This window comes from Eulemur rufifrons, chromosome 29 (genome assembly GCF_041146395.1).
Source record: "Eulemur rufifrons isolate Redbay chromosome 29, OSU_ERuf_1, whole genome shotgun sequence".
Classification (NCBI taxonomy): Eukaryota; Metazoa; Chordata; class Mammalia; order Primates; family Lemuridae; genus Eulemur; species Eulemur rufifrons.
The window spans coordinates 6287657-6310724 of record NC_091011.1 but is presented as its reverse complement, the minus strand read 5'-3'; the positions used below and the strand labels follow the sequence as shown (position 1 = coordinate 6310724).

Genomic DNA, 23068 nt, shown 5'->3' with positions numbered 1-23068 from the left:
CAGGCTGAGAGCTGCCACGATTATTCCTAACCAACTGCTAGGATTTCCACTGACGCTCAAAAATGAGGCTGTCTTTAATGAAAAGATAATTTGACCTACGGTTAGCATGCACCCCTCTGGACACTAACCCAAGCAAACCGTCAGGGACGAGCTGGCCAACAGTCGCAGCTCTAGTTTTCTTTCGTACTAGCCTTGTTTTTAATTAGTTTTTGCCCCTGCGCTACCTTTCTGTGCCTCCATTTCCTCATCCACTGAAAAGATCCGCTGGACAGTGTCCCGGCCTTCACCAAGGGGAAGGGCAGCGGGCTGGGCGTCGGCGGGGGCAGTATGTGGCAGCCCCTCACCGAGCCAGAAGAGTACCTGTGACGTCCTATCTGTGCTGTGGTCTTGGCCAAGGAGGCTTCCCCAGCCCCCAACAAAAGGAAAACCGTCCTGGGGAGAAGTGTGCTGCATTGGCAGGGTCACCGTCTCGGTTATGTTTACGAGTCCATCACAAGCTTTGCTCACACATAGCTAGTGTTTCCTTTCCATCAGCCCCCACCCAGAACCACTTCCGCATGATGGAAAGTGAGACAACCAGGGGGTGGGAGGGACATGCACAGACGGAGCGGCTCTGAGCCTGCTCCATGCCCGCCGGTCACAGGGAAGGCATCAGAACGAATTAGAGTTCACACTCCTGGGTCCACCCAAGACCTGCTGAATTCTGATCTCTAAAGGAATCGGCATTGTAAACAAGCTCTCTCCGTGACTCTGACGCAGGCTGGACGTGGTAGGCAGAATAATGCACCCCCACCTCAAGGATCCAGGCCGTAATCCCCAGAACTTGGGACTGCTACCTCACAGGGAGAGAGTGACGCTGCTGATGTGATTAAATTAAGAGCCTTGACTAGGGGAGATTACCTTGGATTATCTGGGTGGACCCCAATCCCATCACATGGTCCTTAAAAGTGGAGACCCACTTCCAGGTCTGTGGTCAGAGAGAGACACGACCACGTAGAAAGGTCCGAGGGATGGAACACAGCTGACTTTGAAAATGAAGGTGGGGGCCATGGCCAAGGAATTCCAAAGGCCTCTAGAAGCAGCAAGAGGCAAAGAAACAGATTCTCACCTGGAGCTTCCAAGGTGTCAACTTAGGTTTCAGCCCAGTAAGACCCAGGTCAGACTTCTGCCCTACAGAACTGTGAGATGACAAATCTGTGCTGTGGTAAGCTACTATCATTTCTCATAGCAGCAGGAGAAAACAGGTGCACGGGAGGTCAGGGACCCTGGTCTCGCTGGGCAGCTGCAGGATGCGAAGCGGGAGGCTCGCTCCCCCGTCCCGCCTGGCCAGGCCGCCACGTGCTCTCACACAAGGGCGTTCTGCAGGCTGAGCCTCAGCGTCTCCCTGCTGCAGGGGCCTTCGCTGATTTGGAGCCTTGGGGAAGACACTGCTGGAACAGGAACTCTCTTCCTCCCGAAGTTAGCAATGCTTTCCCGACCTTACGTCGTATACTTGACGTGAGAAGAATGAGGAAAGGGAGGGTGGTGGGTTCAATATAGTTCATCTTCCGTGCTAGGAACTAAGAGAGAAAAATGTACCCAGCCGAAGTCACCCCAGTGGCATTGGTCCTGCAAGCCCAGTGGAACAGAAATTCCATCACGACTGTCCTCTGTGTCTGTTTCGTCCCCTGGTGTGAGCTCTGGCAGCGGGTTCACGTTAAATGAGGAGAATGAATTAAATCAGTGCATAGAAAAACAGCATCTTCAGGTAAACTGTGGGCTGACGGACAAGCAGCACTGCTGTCCACTGAAGCCTGGTCACAACTGCCACCCGTGCTGAGGACGGGACCCTGTGGTGGGGAAATCCCAGGCTCTGAGCTGCACAGATATGGAGCCAACGGGCAAGTGACCTCAGTTTCCTCACCTGTAAACAGGGGTATTAAACCGTCCCCTAATTCACAGTGTTGGTGTGAGAAATAGGCCCAGAAAGAGCGAGGCACAGTGGCTGGCAACAGGGAACCCCACGTCCGGGCTAGCTGCTGTTGCTGTGTGAGAGCCAGGTACCCTCTCCTGTGGACTGCCGAGGGTGGGGGGTGAGCACCCTGCCCACAGTGAGGGAGACACAGCTCTGGGGTCTGAATCTAGATCCTGCAGTGCCAGGACCAGGGTGTCCTAAGAGCTGGTTCCGTTTACTCTCCGGGAGAAATCCCGAGGACCTCGGTCCTGTGTGGAGTCCGCGCCTGGGGACAGTGCCCTCCTCGCCACGCCCTGCCACCTCACCTGGATCACGCCGCCCCCTTGTCCCCCGTTCCCAGCCAGAAACGTCTCGGGCAGCTCCAGCATCTTCCCCAGCCAGTCCATCATCACCGTCTCCAGTTCCGTGCATGCCGGGCTCGCCGCCTGCGGGGAGGGAGGGATTGACCAAGGGCTGGACGTTGCAGAATCGGGGGAGCAGCAGGAAGGTTTAACCTTCCCCTGAACCCCGAATTAAAATCACCCGATCTCAGATGCCGTTCAAATGCTTGAAAGAAGTTTCAGACATGTGTTCCTTGACAAGACTCATGCAAGAAGAATGTAATAAACCTTACTCCACCGTGCCTTGCTACACAGGCGCTGCGGGCTTGCTCACCTATTCATTGGTTTATTTCTAGAAGGATCTAGAAAGCCCATGGGTGGACTCTCCTCCACAATCACCGGTGAATGGGAGAGGCACTGTACCGAGTCAAAGTGGGCCTGGGGCAGCTTTCACCCTCTGGGCGTCCTTGGAGAAGCCATCAGTCTTGTCACAAAAGCTCCCTATGGCTTTGCTCTATGGACTCTCCCCTCTCCTTGACACAGGAGGTGGCAGGCTGGCCTTGGGCCCCATCCAAAGATGGACTGAGCCTCCACTTTCATATATGTCTCCACATAAGGGGCTACTTTGTGCTCAAAGGTGCTCTCGTGCCTAGACGTGCACGCCGGCGTCCCGCCGCGTTGCTGGTAAGAGTGAGAGGAGTGCTTTCTCTCTCCCGGGCAGCCCTCCTGCCGGCCCCTGCCCCGTCCCGGCTAGCCTAGCTCTACTGGGAACCTGTGCCCTGTTAGGACCCACAAGTGCCAGGCAACACAGCCTGAGAGACACTGAGGCCCCTCCAAACCCATAGCAGTCAGACTGTCCTAGAATGAGCAGACATAATTGGATACTAAGGCCAAGCCACACTGCAGGGACAGAATGGGTCTAGACCAGCCGAACTAATGAAATCCACTATCATAGCCAATCAAAAAAAATGCCCCTTAAAAGAAGGTGTGCTCAGCCCAGGCCACACTGGCCGTGCTCGGGCCGGCTCTGCCCAGTGGAGACAGAGAGCCCGGGCGCCTGGCAGGGAAGTGTGCAGACGTTGGCAAGAGCAGGGATGGCCTTTTCACCCCGCCTGGGGGCCCTGTGATGCCTGCGCCCCCAGCCACTCCCCAGGCTCCAGCCTACAAGAGCCAGTGCCACGCAGGTGAGGCAGGGTGGTCTCGGCTGGCCCCGCTGCGCAGTGCTGTGGATTACTAACAGATGTCTCCTTTGTCACCTTGGGCCCTCGTGCAGCAAAGCCCAACGCCCACGGGTCTACCTGGCGCCACCGCACAGACAAGGTGGGCACTCTGGACCTAGCAGGCCGGAGACACGCCCCAGCCTTTGAAGAACTCCCCACGGAGTGGGCAGCCCTGGGCCCCTGACCGTTAGGGCAGCTCTGAGTCCCAGCTCTCTGGATTCGGCGGGGACTGAGCTGTCCCGTAGCGCTGTGCCTGGAGGAGACAGCCACGGGCAGAGCCAGCCCACTAGGGGCCTTTCTAGGCGTTTCACCCCAGAGAGGGCGGGACTGCTGGGGTGGGGGCAGGAGCTGGGCCCATTTCTAGAGACCCCTGCTCAGAGCACTCGGCACGTCTGATGGGCCGGGTGGGGCCTGTCCTGCGGCAGCAGGCCTGGCTGGGAACAGATGGAACGAGAGAGGGGCTGTAGGGTTTCTCAAGCTTCAGAGTGCATAGAAATTGTCTGGCCACTGGGAGGAAATGCAGATTCCCAGGCTCGGACTGCAGAAAATCTAGGGCCCCAGACTGGGATTTTAACTCATACCAAGTGCTCCTAACACACTGCTGTGAAGAATTGGCTTTGAGTTGTTGAGACATTTCTCCCTTCAGCTCCTGTGTGTACAGGTGCCACGCCCACGAAGGGCCCCCACTGTCGGCGGGGTGGGGCTCCCGGAGCACCCGCACACTCACCCAGGAGAAGCCGATGCAGCCGATGGCCCCGCACAGCATGTCCGCGAGCATGGCCGGGTACGAGCTGGCTGTGGGGAAGTAGGCGAAGAAGTAGGGGCTGTGCCAGTGGGTCACCTGTGCGGGAGGACGGAGCAGTTACTCAGGGGTGCGGGAAGCCGGGCCCAGGAGGGTGGGACACAGGGCCCTCAGGGCCCAGCCCACGGGCTGCATCCAGACCCCAGTGGGGGTTAGTGCAGCTCCCCAAATGTTGCCTCCCCCCAGCACCTTCCTCCCTTCACTTTGTAGCATTTCCATATCGCCTTACTGTCCCTACTTTAGACAGATGCCTTCTTTGAAATACTGGAATATATTTGCTGGCTCAGAAGGAAATTATATCCCTAAAATTAAGGGGAATATCATCATCTGCCAAAACAAATGAGGTTTCTAAAAAGGACACCGTGTTTCAAGTTTTTGCTAGGCGGTCTCATCCGTGGAAGTGCTGCCCCTGAGGCTGACGTCTTTCTGTTAAAAGCTTGGATTTGCTGGGTTACCTCAGGCAGCCGGCGCTTCTCGGGGCTGCACCGTCCCCTCGGGTAGGACGGAAGCATGTGCTCCCGTGTGTCTTCCAGCCCTGCCACGTGGAAGCCCAGGCCCACCTCACGGCCCCCGACGGCTGTGGATAGTTCTGACACCCCTGGTTGCTACAGACGGAACGTTTGTGCGCCCCCTCAATTCATATGTTGAAATCCTAATCCCCGAAGCAATGGTGTCAGGAGGTTGTGTCCATGGCAGTGAATGTCACGGAGGCGGAGCCCCCCGGGTGGGATCAGCGCCCCAGCAAGAGCAGACTGGCGCCAACTCTTTGCACTGCGTTTGGGCGCAGCGAGAGTCTGCTGTCTGCAAACCAGGAAGGGGGCCCTCACCTGAGCCCAACACCTGGAGCTTGGACTTCCAGCCTCCAGAGCTCCAGAACTGTGAGAAATCAGTGTCTGTCGTTTAAGGCTGGGTCTGTGTGCTCTGTTACGGCAGCCTGAGCTAAGACGCTGCCGTGCCACACGGTCTGGGCAAATACGAGGCATCACTTCCTTGATGCCACTAGCTATTAAGCATGTATCACCCGCGGCGTGAGCGATCCCCAGGTGCGCCAGCGTGCGGGGTGGGGAGAGGGCAGTGCGGGGGTGGGGCCGGGGGGACGCCAGAGGCAGAGGAGCAGTGCAGGCTGCATGGCGCACTCGGAACAGCAGGCTCAGGGCCCATGGGACGCTCAGCGGCTGGGAAATGCTTGGATTTCTTTTAAAGTCAGAAGAAAAAAGTGAACTTTCAAGCCAAAAAAAATCTGCAATGTTAATATATTCATCTTTCTGCCAATGCATTGGTAAAGTATAATTTTTCATATTCCTAGGAAGGCAGGGGCCCCTGAAGGCAAAGGTGCCCAGGCCTGGAGAGCAAGAGTGCGGCCCTGGGCCCGGCCCTCCGTGCAGCCCCAGAGGCCTGGCCCTACCTCCCCTTGGAAAGGACCGGAGTGATTGTTGATTGGGGACATCCTCCTTCGCTCCACTCTGCACTGCGACCCTGGCGATGCGGTGTCTTACACTGCTCTGCACACGGCACACAGGCCCACCGGGTTTTCCCGCAGTCACACAGCTCGCACCCAGGGACCCTGCCCCAGAGCCCGAGGTCCCCCTGCTCAGCTCTGCGCAGCAAGTACCCACATGTAAAGGGGCAGGGGGACTGCAAACTCCCCCGCCTCCCGCACTCCCCGCCTGACATTTACCCACACCTCCTCACAGAGGATTGGTGCCGAACAGCTTAGTGTGTTTGCACAACTGCTAGGCAAGAACAGAAATCCTGTTCACTCAAACACCACAAACGCCGAGTGAACACCCCCTGGGAGATGAGACATGAGCCGTGTGATGGGAGAGGCACTGCTGCTGAGGAGCTGGTCGCTGAGCTCGAGGGCCTGAGGCCGAATGCCGCCCGGGGTCAGTGACCTGTCACCTGGGCTGACCGGTTGCCTGGTCAAGGCCTCAGTGATCTGCCTTTCAATGAGGGCGGGGGTCTCGATGGCCCCAGATCCCCCTCCTCTGACTGTCAGTGCCCGTTTTCATCATCCTTGGTCCTTGCCACCACCGAAGCACAGGACGGTGAGGCGATCGGCCGATTGAGCCAGGCCGATGTGGCCGCATTAAATGGCAGGTTTGGCCACCCTCATGGGCACCTGATCTGGAAGCGGAACGGCCAGGCCAGACTTCACAGAGACCCATTAATGGACAGGACTTCAGGTGAACTGCTTATCAGAGAAAATCGTATTGCAGGAGCATAGAGCCAAAGTGAAGTCCCTCTGAGTGCCAACTCCCTGCTCCCCTCTGAGTGAGGATCAGGGATGGTGCCAGGTCCTATTTGTGTCGGGGCCCCTCTGTGCACCTCATGCTGAGCTGTGACTCATTGGCTTCAGAGAAAGAGGCTTGCCTCCGAGGTCAGCCTCTGGGGAGAAGAATACCACACTGCCTCCTCTCAAATAAAATAAATAAAAGGTTTCTCCCACACATGAGATTTACCCTTGCTAAACACAAGGATGGGGGAGGAGTATGCTTTATTTGGAACAATTAACTCATTTGAAACCAGCCAGCAGGGGCCGATTTCCTCCCCCTGCAGGTGATGATGCACTCCATGTAACAGGTGACTTGGGGCAGGGGCTGGGCCTCCAGGGACCTCAGGGGGAGGAGCGCTCGCCACCCTTGGAGCCCGCATGATCGGGATTGGAATCCTGGCTCCATCATTGACCAGCTGTGTGACCTAAGGTGGCCCACAGTTGCCTCACCTGTGAAACAGAAACGACACAGGTCTCTCTGCAACCTGGCTGCGGTGAGGATTCCTCGAGCCAATGCGTGTGACCCGCCCAGTGCCCAGCCCTGCTGTGCTCTGACCTCAGGCACACACGTACCCCCGGCATGATTATCTTCTCAATGTCATTGATGATGTCCTCAAACGTGTCCGGCTCCTGGGGGGCGGTGGCAGGGATAAGGGGCCGCAGGTAGCCAGGCTCCACATCGGGGTAGACCTGGCGGCTCTCGATGCCTTCCATGTAGTTGGCCACGTAGTCCACCATCTCTTTCCCTCTCCTGCGGAATTCACTTGAATTCATGGCAAGGTGAAAACTGCAAAGAGAGACAACACAATGCAGCTGGCAAACCCTACAACCTCCGCACTGCAGGGCAGGGACTCCAAGCTGGCCGATGGGCAGGGCCACCTGGGCAGTGACCCACATACCCTGACAGCCACCCAGGTCCCAAGTCAAGGCCGCCTTCTACCTCTGGTTGAGGTAGAAATGACACTGGGTTTGAATGCTCCTTTTAAGCTTTGCCAGTCTAATAAGATTTAATGATTCTGTGTTACTTTTATTGAGATTAAACAGTTCTTGCATGTTTCTTTGTCGTTTGGATTTCTTCTTTTAGGACTGGCTTGTTCACTGCATTCTTTTCCACTAGGGCATTAGATACTCTCTTATTTTGTTGCAAGGGTTCTAAAATATCAATACTTCCACCTTTATGTCTGACATGTTTTGTGGACATTTTCTTCATTTTCGTTTGACCTAATTTTGCTTATCATTTTATTCTGACCTATAAGAACTTTAATATTTATGTGGTGAAATCTCATAATCTGTATCTTGTGTGTGGCTATCACAAGTTGCTTTTAAAGTAAATATTCTAGCGATCTCCACGTGCCCTGCTGGGGAGCCACGAGTGCCACGTGGCAACCGGGAGCCGTGGGAGGGGAGTGGTGCAAGGTGAGAACGGTGCTCGGCTTGGGGCACCAGCCCCGGGGGCAGTGCTGTGCCCAGAGCAGCGTGTCTCTGGAGAAAACAGACGAACACAGATCACATCCTCCAAAAGAAATACTCTCAAAGTGGAAACTAAGACCTGGTTATTATTTTACAAACCAGTCTCTGTCATTTACTTGCAGATTATTTCCCACACAGACCTTTTGAGAAGGCTCTTAGTGCAAAGCCACAGAGAATCGCGTACTCATTTTGTAGCTGTCTGATATTTCACGCCCCCAAGCTGGGCAAATATTAGCTGGAAGATGGAGACTGTGATAAAGGCTGTGGCTTATGCCTCTCCAGGCCCTTGAAACAGCTTCTGTTGACATAGTCTGATCAGTGTGGGCAGAGGAGCACAGCACGGCACTTCACGCGCGGCCCCTGCCGTGCACAGCCCGGGCACAGCCAGCCGGCACCTTCCTGGATCTCCGGCTCGATGTCTTTTGCATCCGTGACAGTCACAGCTCATCTCTAACCCCACATGCTCCAAGAAGAGACGAACCCCCTGAACGCCCTCAGATGTCCTGACAGACCGTAGGGTGGGTTTTGGGTAACTTTTCCTGCTGATGTCCTTTGCTAACTGTGGGCTTCTCCAACCTCAACTTATTTATTTTTGTATTCTCAACAACACTCACAGGTTCTAGACCACAGTGAGCACGGGACGTTTGCTGAGTGATGAATGAGTAAATGAACGAATGATCTTTGGTCCTCTAAACATTTATTTCTGCAATATACTACGTTGGACCCCACTCTCTGCCTTTAGAACAGCCCAGACCACCAGCCCATCACACATCTGCCAGAAAGGAGTCCTGACCCACTTCCACTGTGGCCTCTCAGGTCTCCGTTCATTGCAAGCCTCCAGCCTCTAGGACTCAGTTTCCACAGCCCGGGCGCTGGGATCTCACCCTCGGGCTCCTCTGCCTCAGCCACCTGGCCAGAACCCAGCCCAAGCCCCTGGACGGCGTTTCTACGGGCAACGGGGGTGGGGGAGGGGCATTCAGCCTCCGTGGAACCTCGCGCAGAATTTGCCAGTGACACAAACCTGACCCTGCAGGACCAGCTCCGCCCGGCTGTGCGTGAGTGAGTCAGTTCCTATGTGCCCAGGCTGGGGACAGCACGCAGCACTCTGCTGTCGTCCTGCTAGTGCACGGGAGACACGGTGCTGCGTCAAACCCTGGGACACCGGAGACTCTATTCCATCTTTCTTTCTTTCATTTTCTATCTTGATGAAAAAAGCCGTGTTGACTTTTTAAATACACAATTCCAGAAAAAAATGAACCATAATTTATGTTTCAAAACACTCATCCCTCTGAGACTCTCTCTTTTCCCCTCAAGCATATATTACAAAGCTAGGCACAAAACGAGTTTGGCTGACTTTCCCCTGAAGGGACTGGTTTCTTGAACATTTTCTCTGTGGGTTCAAAGAGCACAAAAAAAACCCAGTAGGAGAAATGTTTCCAACTAAGACAATACAGAAGTTTCTAGCCATGAGAGCTTTCTAATAACAGGAAAAATGACTGACAATTTGCTTCAAAAAAAAAAAAACCCTCTACGTTCTTTTTTAACCCTTAAGGCGTTGGTTAAACAGCACGCTACCAAGGAGCTTTGGGTAAACGCTTTGTCAGCGACTATGACGCACATGAATAATCAAAATCAGCGCTAGAGAGGCCTTTGGCATGCCACCAAGCCTCGGGCAGACCTGAGGTCAAGGTCACCTCTTCCAGTTACTGTGCGACCTTCAACCTCTAAGTTTCCTGAGGCTCCTTCTCAGCCTCTGTGATAGCAAACAATGCATGAAAATACCTCCCTTCCTGTGCTGGGGAGATTACATGAGATCACGTGGTGCTGCCTGGTGCAGAGCCAGTGTCCACAAAAACGTTTTTATTAATACTGGGGAAAATGGGGGGGGGGGGAGAAGGGAAAATAGGAACGCTTCTACTTTCTGCTCAATTTTTCTATAAACCTGAAACTGCTATGAAAGTCTATAAATTTTTTTAAAAAGCAAAAAAGAAAATTATTAACTGAGCAGAAAGTGCCTCCCGTTGGGGCGTTTGAAGCCAGCTCTAACCCCGTCCCTCCCCTCCGTCTGTGACACTGTGTCTCGCCACACTTCTCTCCGGGGCTCTCGAGATCGTCTGTTTACAAAACGGAAACCCCAGTTGTGCAGCTTGTTTTTATTGGTCTGTGAGACTCAGACGGCGCTGACTGACTCCCTCATCCCATTCTCTGACGAGATGACAGTTAGGGACCCGGCAGGAGCCCCGTGCTCGGGTGTCTTTGCACACACAACCACTTTTCTTGGAGACTGTTCCTCCAAGCCAATGACCCCACACGCTTGACCTCAGGCCCCTGTGGTGTTCTTCAGAATGTCGATCCCACATGAAGATCCCACGTCACTAAGGCCCTCAGCACGTGAGCTTTACAAACTGCACAGACAGAAACTTTACAGACTCCTGCACGTGGGTGGAAAAGGTTGATACCGCAGCAACACAAATGGGAAGTGTTCTGGGCAGTGGCACGGTGCCACAGGAGAGGGAGTGGACTCTTCATCCTGGGTCCTCGGTTTCCATCTTGGCTCCACCCCTTGCTAGCTGGGTGACCTTAGGCAACCGAGGAAGGTCAGTTCAGCTCCCGGGGCCTCGGTGCCCCACTCCCACCCCAGACCGGAGGGACGGGGCAGACTGTGCTGCCCGAGCCAGGGTCCAGGCCATCTGTACAAAGCCACCACCTGGTCAGTCTTGCGAGGGGAGTGGGTGCCAAGGGAGAGACTGAGCCGGTGTCACGAGGAGGGCAGCCCCTCTGCCCTCCAGCCTCCTACTGGCAAAACCCTGCCAGAAACCAGGCACCCTGGGGCGTGCACAGCACGGTCTGTGAGGGTCAGGACGGGGAGAGAGAGAGCTCTGTTGGCAGAAAGACCCAAGACGGGTTGTGTGTTAACTCAGGTAATGCTTTACTAGGTATGTGCTGTCACTCTCCTCGCTCTAGGCAGGAGGACTCTGGAACCGGAGATGCGGAAGGTGGTCCCCGGTGTGAAACTGGCTGTAGCAAAGCAGAGACAGAACCCACGTTTCCTTTGTCCTTTATGCCAAAGTGTCCCTATTTATAATTCACATAATTAAGCCAGGGGACCTCAGACCCAACCCCCTGCCCCACACACCCCCTTACCACTTTCTTATACTCATACCACTACTTTGATATAAATCGGGTTTTCTTGTTTAAATAGGAACATTCTCATTGGTTTACAAAGTGGCTGATGTTTCTATGAACTTACACGTGCCGAGGACTACGTTAAGCTCTTTGCACCTGTTCTCGTATTTAACCTTCATAACCTCATCAAGTGCCATTTTCCCCTTTACCAGACGACAGGGCTGAGGCACAGAGGAGCTACACGGCTTGACCAAGACTCTACACCTCCTGCAGTCAGGTCAGGTCCACAGCTGAACCCGACAGCCTGGCTCCCAAAGGCACCAGAGAGAACGCCTGGGCGCAAACACGGGCACAGAGCATACCTCACCGACGTGACCAGAAGCACATGGCTTGTGGACATCTCTGAAAAAAGCATAAAGTAACTTTAGGATTAGAAACTTGAAAAACCAGTTGCTCCTGGAGCCTCAAGGAAAGGATTCTCCAATGGCCCTCAGATACTTAGAGTTCCATCCCTTGAGAATGGCAAGTGGAAGAGGATGGGCTGGGCAGCTGACTGCCAGAGGTGTGACCAAGGCCCAGGACGCTGACCTTGCTGAGCTCTCCAAGCCCCCGGCGTAGTCTGTTCAGGCAGCTGTGATAAAGTACCCAGACTGAGTGGCTTATAAACAACAGACAGTGATTTCTGGAAGTTCTGGTGGCTGGAAGTCCAAGACTAAGGCACCGGCAGATTGGCGTCTGGTGAGGCTCGTTCCTCACAGACAGCACCTTCTCCCGGTGTCCTCACATGGTGGAAGGGGTGAGGGGTCACTCTGAGGTCTCTTTATAAGGGCACTAATCCGTTCAGGAGGGCTCTGCCTCCGTGACCTAATAGCCTCCCAAAGGCCCCACCTCCTGTTACCCTCACCTTGCGGGTTAGATTTCAGCATGTGAATGCATCTCCACTTTCGGTCTGTACCGTGGCTGCTGTACTAGGTACCGCACACGATAGTGACGCGAGTACCAGATAACTTACAAGGTGGATGCTCAAAACATCATTTCACTCCCCATGTCCCATGCCAATTCAGGAGGGACTGAGTCTACCACCACAACGGAGTTGCTGTGCAGACAGGAAGTCCTGCCAGGGTCCCAGCAAGGGGCAGTCCCTGCCCCACCCAGGAAGCCTCCTGCTCTCTGGCCAGGTTGAAGAACATCCCTGCCCAGTCAAGCGGGCTGCAATTGAGAGGAGCACACTCTTCGGTATTTCACGTCCACAAGATAGCCTTCTTCCTCTTAGCCACGGAGAGTGGAAAGGACAGTGGATTTGGGTTCAGAGGAAACGGGCCTGAGTCCTACCTCTGCTGCGGGAGGCTGTGCAGCTGCCGGCTGACATCTTGGCTTCTCTGAGCCCAGGTGCGCTCACATGTAAAACTGGGCAGTGAGATGATGCAGGCAGAAAGCACTCTGGCCTGCAAACCTGCATCTAATGATTATTATTGTGGAAAGAAAGGCAGGACCCTCTTCTCCTGAGCTGCCGGGTCATTTGGCTGTGATAGGAACACCCACAGCAGCACGAGAGAAATAGAAGAAATTTTTTGCAATAGACAAAGATCAGAATCCAGGGGAAGACCTTGCTCCTTGGCTGACATGAAAAAGGAAGGCGCTTTGCTCTGCTATTTCTTATTCACTCCCTGTGTAAAAAGCAATGCCCCGTGTGCGTCTTTTCTTGGCCAACAGTTCTCTATGGAAAGGAGCCACAGAGAAGTTTATGTCTTGGTTTTCAGCTTTACTCCCAGGGGAAAATACTACTATTTCCACTCACATTTCTGTAACCATGTTGTGACCTAGGTTAAAGCTGACTGGAAAAATTCATAACTTGAGCGATTTTGAAAGATGAAAAAAGAAGGTCAGGAACATTAAACTCACTGATATTATTTCAATTTAGTCCTGACCATTAACAATTCAAATAGTTGCAATGGGGACATACGTGCTATCTGGATTCTTTTCTCACCTGTATGCCTCCCTGCAATATGCGTGACTGCATTGCCACAAGCCCCTATCTACCCTTAGCAAGACCTGCTGAGCGGGATGTGACAAGGTCACTGTGACACCTCCTTGTTCCATCAGCTGTTGCTGTCATGAATAGCACTGCCTTGACTAGATGGCAGCGAACTACACCATCACGACAGAGGTCACACCTGTTGAGTCTGTTCCTCAAATACGTTAATTCCCGAATGGACTTCAAAGGTGTGAGTTGTGCAGTTCTTTTTGTGTGTTGCCAATTGCTTCCAGAAAAACTAGAATGACACAGAGATGTCACCCATCATCAAAGCATGGTCAGCATGAACACCTCATCTCTGTTAGCTTTTGTCATTCAAATTTTATTACTTTCATTTATGTTTGCTATCTTTAAAGGTCTATATAAGAACCACCCAATAATTTTAACTGTTCTCCTGTGTTTTCATTTTATTTCAGTGTTATTCCAGAGAGACTTCGCTTAGATGGAGCGCACTCTGCTACTACCTTCAAAAAATTGTTTGCCCTTATGATTGCCTCAGTTCTTCCCCCTTTTTCTGATGCTCTTGAAATCACGTTAATAGTTCACAAAAGGTCACAACCATCCGCCTTTTCCTATGGACGTGAGACTATTCAAATTATATTCTAGCTAGTTGCTTCTTTTCATAATAGTCATAATATCCTGGGACTATGTCACATATTGCTTTATTGTCTATTATAAACACAGGACACCTGGCATCGTGACTCTATTCAGTAAGCTTTGGCACACCCTTTGGGGAGTCTCGCTTTTTTTCATGAATGAGTTCGGTGGTAAATATTGACTTGTCAATTCGCTGTGAACTCTTCATTATCCCTCCTATCGAACAGTGGCTGCCTCTCACCGGGTGTTGCCAAGGAGCCTACACTTGAGGCTCCCCGGAGTCAAATCCCGACAATACATTGACACTTGGTTGCCGCATTCTTTTGTCCAGGAAAAGACACAAATCAGTATTGCCTGACCTTCTGGTAAGCACTTGGTATGTGTTATTCCACTGGACGCTCTCACAACCCTGCAAGGTGAGTAGTATTACTGCTGTTGAACTGACCACGGCCACACACCAGTGCTGGAGGGTGTGGGTGCCAGCGTTTTGAAGACAGCCTCTTCCCATCACCCCTGTGGCCCGGGCGGCCGCGTGCACCTGCACTGCCAGCTCCCACCAGGCCTGGGGAAGGCGGTGTCTGCAACCCAGAGTGTCGTCCAGGGGTCCTGCCCGTTCTCTGCACACAGAACAGGAGGATGGGGCTTCAGGCAGACGCTGCCGACAGGCACACGTCTTCCTCCCCACCTGGGCTGGTTCCAGCAGAAACAGGCAGGGGCTGAACAACTCTGCTCTTCTCTGTGTCCCAAGAGAAGTGCCTCTCCCCTACCTCCTCCAAAATATGTGTTGACTAGTTACTGGCCCCAGGGCCCTGGTGTAAGCCCCTCACCCAGATTCTCGCAATCTGGACTTCAGCCCTGCACAGTAGCAGAGTTATCCTTTCTTTGGAAATGAGGAAATGGGCTCAGGGAAGCACGTAGTTTGTCTAAGCTCACACAGCTCTGAAGTGGCTTTTATAACCTTGCCTGTCTAAACCAGAAGACCAGACCTTTTCCCTTTTGCCCGGGGCTCTGGCATTTACGAGGACCCCGAGCCGCCTCTCAGAACGCAGTGGGATTTTAACCTTCCCACCAGGGCCTGTGCTGCCTGCTGGGCCCACATGCCTGGGAGGTGCCTTTTACTCCCTGGTGTCTTCCTCCAGAAATGCTGACGAGCACCGAGAAAAACAGGACCGCTCTTCTGAAATATGCAGGGAGTCTAGTTTTCCTGGAACCTTTCCCCAAACCAGCCAAGTCAAGTTGTGTTTCCAAGAGGACAGGGTAAAGCCTTCAGAATAATCAGCATCGTGAAGAGGAGAAAACAAACTAAACCCCCAGGCTGTTTCTCTGGATTCCTGACGGGTTTGAAGGGGGTTTGCCTTATTTTAATTATTTTAATCACACCGGCTGTGTGCAGAGGCCTGTCCTCCGTGTGCCCAGGAGGGACGAAGACAGCCACATCCCTGCCCCTACAACGCCATCACTGTTCCAGGACCTGCTGCCCTCAGCTGGGACTCACAGGCTGCCGCCCAGGGCTCCAGTGTCCCCAAGAAAAGGAGTCCGCCTGTCTCTGGCACCCTTGACAAAGCCAAAGAGGGCCAGAGTTTATGCTGCAATTGTCACCGTTCAGAGGGGAAGCGCTGCTTATTGGAATAAATCATCTGTAGTGAGCTGAGCTCTTGGGGTCTTTCTCCTTGGAAACTGGAGAAGACAAGCTATGGAGGAGGCAGCAGACCACTTAGCAGCATTTTCAATGCCCCTGCTCTTTCCTACCTACAGTTTACTTGCTCATTCATAACAGAGCTCCCATTTATTGAGCACCTACTGTGTGCCTGTCCCTTTAGAGACTCAGACCTGATTTTCCCCACATCCCTGGGGGAGGATGCCGCTGGCTGCCCCCCACCCCCACCCCCGTGCCCACCGAGGAACAGGGTGTGGGCGGGGGAGCTGGGCCCTGAGCGCAGACCCGGGCTGTGGGGTGGCTTGGCCCCCGCCCTTCCCTCCCATCATGCGGCCTCCGCGGGCTCTACAGGCACACGAACAGGTCTGGAAAATAATTTCCACTCACTCGGTTATGTTGCTCTCGTGGCTCAAGGAACATAGGCTGAAAACAATCAGAAGTTTCTAATTCTTTGCCCGACTACTTGTTGCTTGGAGATGGCACAAAAAAGCAGACTGACCTAGGTTGGTGCGTATCTTCTAGAAAAGTTCCTGCAGCACCCTGCCCTCTGCCCCACTGGAGCCGTCCCAATTTGCAGAGCCTCCTTCCCCTTGAAGGAGGGGAAATCGCACAGCTAGGATCACCGGCAGACCACCCGCCCAGACCCAGGGTCCCTGCCACCTGGGAGCTGGGCGCTGGAGTCTGGCCTGAGCCCTGAGGACAAAGCAGTACTCACAGGCAGCAGGGAGGTGCTTGCTCTCTGTCCCCTTCTCTCTCCTTCCTCAGTGACAGTTAAAAGGCACAGAGGATGTGATTGCCATTTATGTAGACAAAGTGTCCGCCTCCGCGAAGCCAATCAGAGCGGCTGGCTGTGCATTATTTACCCAGCGGCATCCTCCACCTCCCGCTGCCTCCCCGCCCCCATGGGCATGAGCGCTTCCTGGAGCCTCGCAGGATGGAGACAGGCAGCAGGCTGGGGGAAGCCGGGGGAAAACGTGCCCTGTGTTCCCGGGCACTGTGTGGGACCCACACTCGGTGCTCCCAGGACTCTCCCAGCAACGCTGAGAAAGCCCAGGCTCCGGGCCAGGGGAGAAGCAGGGGCCCTGCACTCCCTCTGGGCACGCTGCGTCTGTGAGCGCTTGTGAGGACCCTGCCCCACGTGGGGGCTCCGGGTGCCATGCCATCTGCGAAGAGAGGCTGATGAGGAGCTGAACCTGGTTCATCTCATTCAGAGTCCTGTTCTGTTACCCTTACGCCCACCAGCATCCAAAGCAGGGCTTGGGCCGCGTCTCCCCTCCACCCCCATGGCAGCAACAGCAAGGAGCGTGCCCCCTCCTCTGCCCGGCCGATGCGTGAACACGAGGGGCAGGATTCCGTTTCTCCCTTACAGCGTGCACAGAGCCACGTGAACCTAGGAAAGGGGTCTGGGCCCCACAGACAAGGAAGGGGGAGAACAGGGTCTACTCAGATCATGGGCAACATGCAGGTGCCTCTGCCCCTGGCCATATGCACATGCACACTCATGCATGTATACACATGCATGCATATGCACACATACACACGTGTGCACAATGGCACGTGCACACATACTTGTGTGCACGGCACTCCCCCACCCAACCCCGGCCACATCCAGTGCCTGTGGTGAAGTCCAGACCCAGGAATTCCCCAAGGAGAGCCGTCCATCCTCTGACTTAAGCTGCATCTTTTCAAAGGAGCAACTACCCTTGTAGGGCAGAGACCCCAAGGAGCTGGGACGTTGGCTGAGGCTTCCAAGGCAGCAGGACATGCCAGGAGGGCAGGGGCTGCAGGGCAGGGAGCTGCCAGGTGGTGGGGCTGGGTGAGGGGCCCCTGGGCCCAGCCCGTGCGTAAGCAGCTCCTGCTGCAGCCGTGCCTGGGCCTCACAGGCAGCAGCCACGTGGACAATGGAAGCAGTAAGGAGATTAGGGCCCATCTGCGCAGACTGCAAGATGGGAGCTGCCCAGGCGTCACCACCCCGGGGGGCAGCCAGGGGCCAACAGGAGGATGGTTCATTCCCCAAACACTATGACATCAGCCACAACCACAGAGGAGAGGCAGCCCTGGCCATGAGGGCCGGACCTCTGTGGGAGGGACAGCGTCCAGCTGGACAGACACCTCCTGAGCTGAAACCTCTGGGTCTTGGAGATGTGCCCATGGGGAAGGGCCCGGGTCCTGGTCCAGGAAGACTGTCCAGGAGCTTGGAGCCAAGGTGGGGTGACTGAGCGCAGGCCCCAGCAGGGCGGTGTCCCTCACCCAGCACACGGCTTGTCCAGAGCAAGCCTCGGGGAAACACAGGCGAATGTGTGGGGGCTACACACAAGGAGGGGCATGCAGGGCAGAGCCTGGGGGCCCTGAGAAGAGGGAGTGAAATCCTGCCTTTCATAAAGAGCAGCCATAACAGTGCCTGGCATCTGCACAGGCCCCCACGGCCCCTCGTGGCTCCTTTATCATTTTACAGATGGGAGGAAACAGAGGCTGGGGAGCTTGCCGAAGGTCACATAGCTGATCTGTGTCCAGAAGGGCATGTCCCCCGTGCCCCCCACCACTGGGCCAGCTTGTGCTGGGCATAGCTGGGTGTCGCATTGCAGGATGGGCAGGTGAGGGGGGCGGGTGGTGAGAGAATCAACAGAAACCTGCAGCGGCCTCCTGTGCCTGCACTGCCAAGTGCGCCAGGAGGGCACAGCCCAGGGAGGAGGCTCGCACGTGCGGAGGGAAGTAAAGCCGCAGGGAGGTTTGGGGCAGAGCACGGTGTGTCTAAGCTAGGTGTTCAACCGTCACTGCAGCTGTGGCTTGCACAGGAAATTGGAGGTTTCCAATGGGGGGCAAGAGTGGGAAAGAGTAGACAGAGCTGAGATCATTTGTGAGGCAGAAACGAGAAGACACAGTGGGCTTAGATCTGCCTTTGCCACTGAGGAGGTGTCACTGGGCAGAGGCTCTGCCCATTTGCAAGGAGGGCAAGTTAACGATTAACGTTAGGAACCAAACAATAGGAATGGATCTAACAAAATCTAACAAGAGATGTGCAACGCTGGCATTAAGAAACTTATAAAAGTTTACGGGAAGATGTTAAAGAAGACCTAGGTAAATGAAAATAAATGTCTACTCATGGATGGGAATACTCAATGTTATAAATATTTTGATTTTCCTGAAACCGATTAACAGATTCAGTACCACTCTGACCAAATTCTGAATGGATCTTTGACTCTGAAATATAAATGGAAAACAAAAGTCTAAGAATGGCCGGTATACTCCCGGTAAAGAACATTGCAAGGACTCTTGCTCTGCAGTTACCAAGACTGATGATGCTGTAAAAATGTGTATTTGATGTAGGGACAGACAACTGACCAATTAAACAGAATCGAGAGCCTGGAAGAAAATCCCACAGACATATGGGAGGTTGGCAGATGTGGCCCTGCAAATCAGTAGGGAAAAGAGTAGTTCCTGATGGGTTAAATCCTCAATTGTGAAACGTAAACTTTTCAGGAAAACAAAGGACTATAGTTTTATGATCATAAAAGATTGACAAATTTGACTGCATTATTAAGAATACCTGTTCTCCAAGCTATAGAAACTGGAAAGACAGCCTACAAACTAGAGGGAGGTATTTAGAATGCACATTGCTAATTATGGGTTAGATCTACAGTATAAAAAGACCTTTTCCATAAGAAAAATATAACCTGATAGAATAACAAGCATTTGTCAGAAATGGAAACAATTTCTCATAAATATGTAAAAAGATTTCTCAGTAGTAATCAAAGAAGGTAACTGTTTATTGCTAACATAGAGAATTGCAATGGAGTTTGAAATACTAATTTCTTTCCTGGACACCTAACTACATTCTCTTAAAAGTTTTAGTCATTTCTCTGTTAATTCAGGAGGATTTCCACATAAACAATCATATCGCCTGTGAATTGTGACAATGCTGTTTCTTTCTAGTCCTTTTAGCTTTTATTCTTCTTCCTTGCCATATTGTACTGTCTGGAACTGTGCCGCCCTGTGCCCTAGCCGGGAGCCACACGTGGCAATTGACCTCTTGAAGTGCAGCTAGTACTACTGAGGAAAGGAATAGGTAATTCTCTTTAATACAGTTACATTTAAATCTAAAAACTGAAGCAGTGTAAAATTCTCCCCCATTAAACACAATTTTAGCTTAGGACTACACTTCGCTTTAACTGTTGTATCATGTATTTTCTTTCTGCTGTAGTACAATTTTTTTTAAAAAAGTGTGGCTAGTAGAAAATTTAAGGTTTTATATGTATGCATGGTACTGTTCTCAGAGCCCAGGACACTGTGAAAGAGGCAGTGGTAGGGAACATCTTATTGCCTTTAAAAGGAATGCTTCTAACATTTCACTATTAATTATAGGGTTTTATTGAAAATTCTTTATTAGAAGGTTTCTTCATATTTTTATAATTAATAGATGTTTAATTTTATCAAATGCTTTCTTGCATTGAAAGAGAAAAGCATATGGTTTTCCTCATCTGAATTGTTAATTATGACGCATCACATTAATGTAATTTTCAAATATCTTTTCATTCCTGGCATAAAACTATGGTGCACTAACATTCTATACAGAATTTTTACATCTATCTCATGAGTAAAATTGTTTTTCCTTTCTAAAATTGACTTTCTCTAAGTTTTAGTGTCAGATTCTATGTTCTTATAGATTTATCTGAGGATAATTCTTCCTTTTTGGATTCTTTGAAACAATTCACATAATTTTGAAATTTGGAATTATGCAATCCCCAAAGAGTGTTAGAAATCAGGCATAAAACCATCTGCATGCTTTCCTCATTTTTGAGGGAAGGATTCTAAGGAATCAATTTTTTAAATTATTATAAGTAGTAATCAAAATTTCTATTTCTCCTTGAACCCAATTTGATTTTATTTCATCATGTTTTTTAATTTAATGACAAGTTTTTAAAGTTACATACTCATTACCTTTTTATTTTGCTGAGTCTACAATTATGTCCCTTTTATATTAAATGTTATTTTTTATTACCCCTTAGTTTTGTCTATAGTTAATCTTGCCAGAACTGTGTATATCTTATCCTATTAGCCTTTTTTTTTTAAACAAACTTTTTGGCTTTGTTGATCCGTCCCTATTTCACCTTTATTTTCTTTTTCAACGATTTATCTTCTTAATCTTTATTATTGCCTGCATCCAATTATCTTTAGGTTTATTCTCTTGTTCTTTTTCTAACATCTTTAGTTAGGTGACTGTCTTATTAATTTTTGGCTGTTTTTACTTTCTAAGATTAGCATTTAAAACTATATGCTTTCTGTGTACTACTTTCAATACATAACAAGTTTTAATATGTAGCATTTTTGTCATTTATTTATAAGTAGAATTTAATTTCTGTTACATTTTTTCTTTGATGCATGAGTTGGTAGCTTTTCAAAAATTTTTAAGACATATATAACAATATTGGCTTATCTTTTTATTAAATTCTAATTTAATTAATTGAATTATGATCAGAGAACATGCTGATGTGATAGCAATTCTCTGACAGATGTTGAGGCTTGCATTACGGCCTAATATTTCTTCAGATTTTGTAAATGTTTTAGGTGCACTGGAGAAGAAAGTGTATTTTCTAATTATTAGGTACCATATACCATATATGTCCAACAAACCAAGATTATCACTTGTGCTGTTGAAATTTTCTAAATCTTTACTAATTTTTTGTTTGCTAAATTATCATCCAGTTTACTATAACTGGTGAAGATGTGTTGAAATCTCCCCCCTGATGGTGTATTTGTTGACTTCTCCCCCATAGTTGTTCCAAGATTTCCTTTAAATATTTAAGGTTCTATGTGTGTTTAGAACTGGATTATGTTCTTGGTAGAGTCAACCTTTTACCATTTTATACAATAATAAGTTAAATTACTGAGCCAATTACTCATTTGACCTTGTTAAAATGTGCAAACTCCGCACCTCTTCCTCAGTCATCCGTGCGTGATGTTCTCGAGCCTCTCCCCTTTCTTGGACACCAGGGGTGGAGTGAATCTCAGGGTTGGCTTTGCATGCAGAAGGCTACGTCTCTTCACATGTTATTTAGAAATTTTTAAAAGTCTGAAAGTTATTTAGGTTTTAAGCAGCATCAACCTTTTCCCGGTTTCGAAATGTCATAAATCCACTTTGTGAGGCCTTCCAGAGGGAAAAGTTCTATGCGGACGTTTCTATCCCGTACCTTCATCTAGACAAGCCCAACGAGCAAGACAAAATGCTGCAGTGACTGACCCCAGCAACAGCAGGAGCACTCGGCATCCTGCACCAAGGCTAACCGAGAGCAGTCCGGGGTTGTGTCCTCAGGGCACACTCCCTTCTGGGCTCACAAGTCCTCCGGGCTCAGCTGAGAGCGTCTCTGAACTGGGAGCCGGGGGGTCTGGGCCATGCATGGAGATTCTCTCCCAGAAGACGATGCCAGCCTTGGCTGGGCATGGCAGCTGCTGCCAGCTCGAGCCATCGTGGAAGCCCAGAGCCTTCCCCGCTGGGTCCAGCTCTACTCCCCACTTCCCAGCTGTGACCCCTCCCCAGCATTTCCCACCTCCCACATTCCTGCCTGCCCCCTCCCATCCCTCCGGACCCTCCTTCCTCATCTCCAAGAGGCTCTGATGAACCCTTTGTGTGACGCCTAGCACAGTGCCTGTGACTCAGTAAGTGCTTAAGAAATGCAACTTTCCCAGAAACGCAGAGAGAAAGTGCCAGACTGTGAAGTACAAATGATTTAAGTCCTAGTTTCATTTCCAGTAGCTGTGAGATTTTGTGCCATCTTTCTCACCTCTCCTGTCTTAGCTGGCTTGCTTTTCATACGGGGATATGATGCGGGAGATGAAGAATGTGAATGCCTTTCTAGACAGAGCCCAGCGCAGCTCAGCCCTCGGAAGTCATTCTGCCTCCCGCCTGGCGGAGAGCAGGGATTGCTTCTCCGGCACGCTGTCTTCTGAGGGAACTGCAGTCAGCACGGCAAGTCGGCAGGACAGATCTTTAATTCTGCTCGAGTCCCGCCGCGCAGGCAGGCACTGCACGCACCTGTCGGTGGACTGCGCCATCTGGCACAAGGGGAGCGGCCCCACCGAGCCACAGACGTTACGAACATAAGGGAAGTGTCCTTATTTATTAATCACCTCCCATGTGCCGGGCGTTTTCCATAATTATGGAATTTAATCCTCACAAGAACCTGACACGGTAGGTACCATAAAAATCTCCACTTGACAGAGGGAGAAACAGAGGCTCAGGGGAATGAAATGCCCAACGCCACCTGGGCGGGACGTGGCAGAGAGTGGAATCCGTGTCTAGCCTGCCTTTGCCCCTGAGCCGCAGGTATGAAATCATTCCCAGCTCCTCACCACACGCGTGTTCTGGGTGAGCACCCAAGGACATGGTCCCCACAGGACGGAGAGCTCCGCCGGCCTGCAGCGCGAGAGACAGCCCCGGGCCGTCGCAAGCCCCATTCCTCAAGCGGGTTAACTTTTAAGCAAACATTCAGTGACGTGGGGCCAGAGAGTCTCCGACCCTTACAGTCTGATCAAGTACAAAGCCAGAGACTTACCTGCCGGAGTCCTCGTCCCTCACAGGTCTACTCTCCTTTGTGGGGTCCGCCAGCGTCCGGGA

The 23068-nt window shown here is 51.7% G+C and overlaps 1 protein-coding gene across 2 annotated transcripts in view; it reads right to left on the bottom strand.

Moving 5' to 3' along the window:
• DDC (dopa decarboxylase) overlaps window positions 1-23068 on the bottom strand; it is a 77034-nt gene extending 53966 nt beyond the window's left edge. The window contains exons 1-4 of one of the 2 annotated variants that reach the window (XM_069462553.1): window positions 23007-23068; window positions 7145-7358; window positions 4222-4335; window positions 2260-2379 (exon numbers count right to left, since the gene is read on the bottom strand). In XM_069462553.1, coding sequence (XP_069318654.1) covers window positions 2260-2379; window positions 4222-4335; window positions 7145-7345 — 435 coding nt within the window. In that variant the 5' untranslated portion in view covers window positions 7346-7358; window positions 23007-23068. Of the gene's footprint in view, window positions 1-2259; window positions 2380-4221; window positions 4336-7144; window positions 7359-16171; window positions 16230-23006 lie in introns of those variants that run through there. The other variant, XM_069462554.1, reaches the window with a different exon arrangement.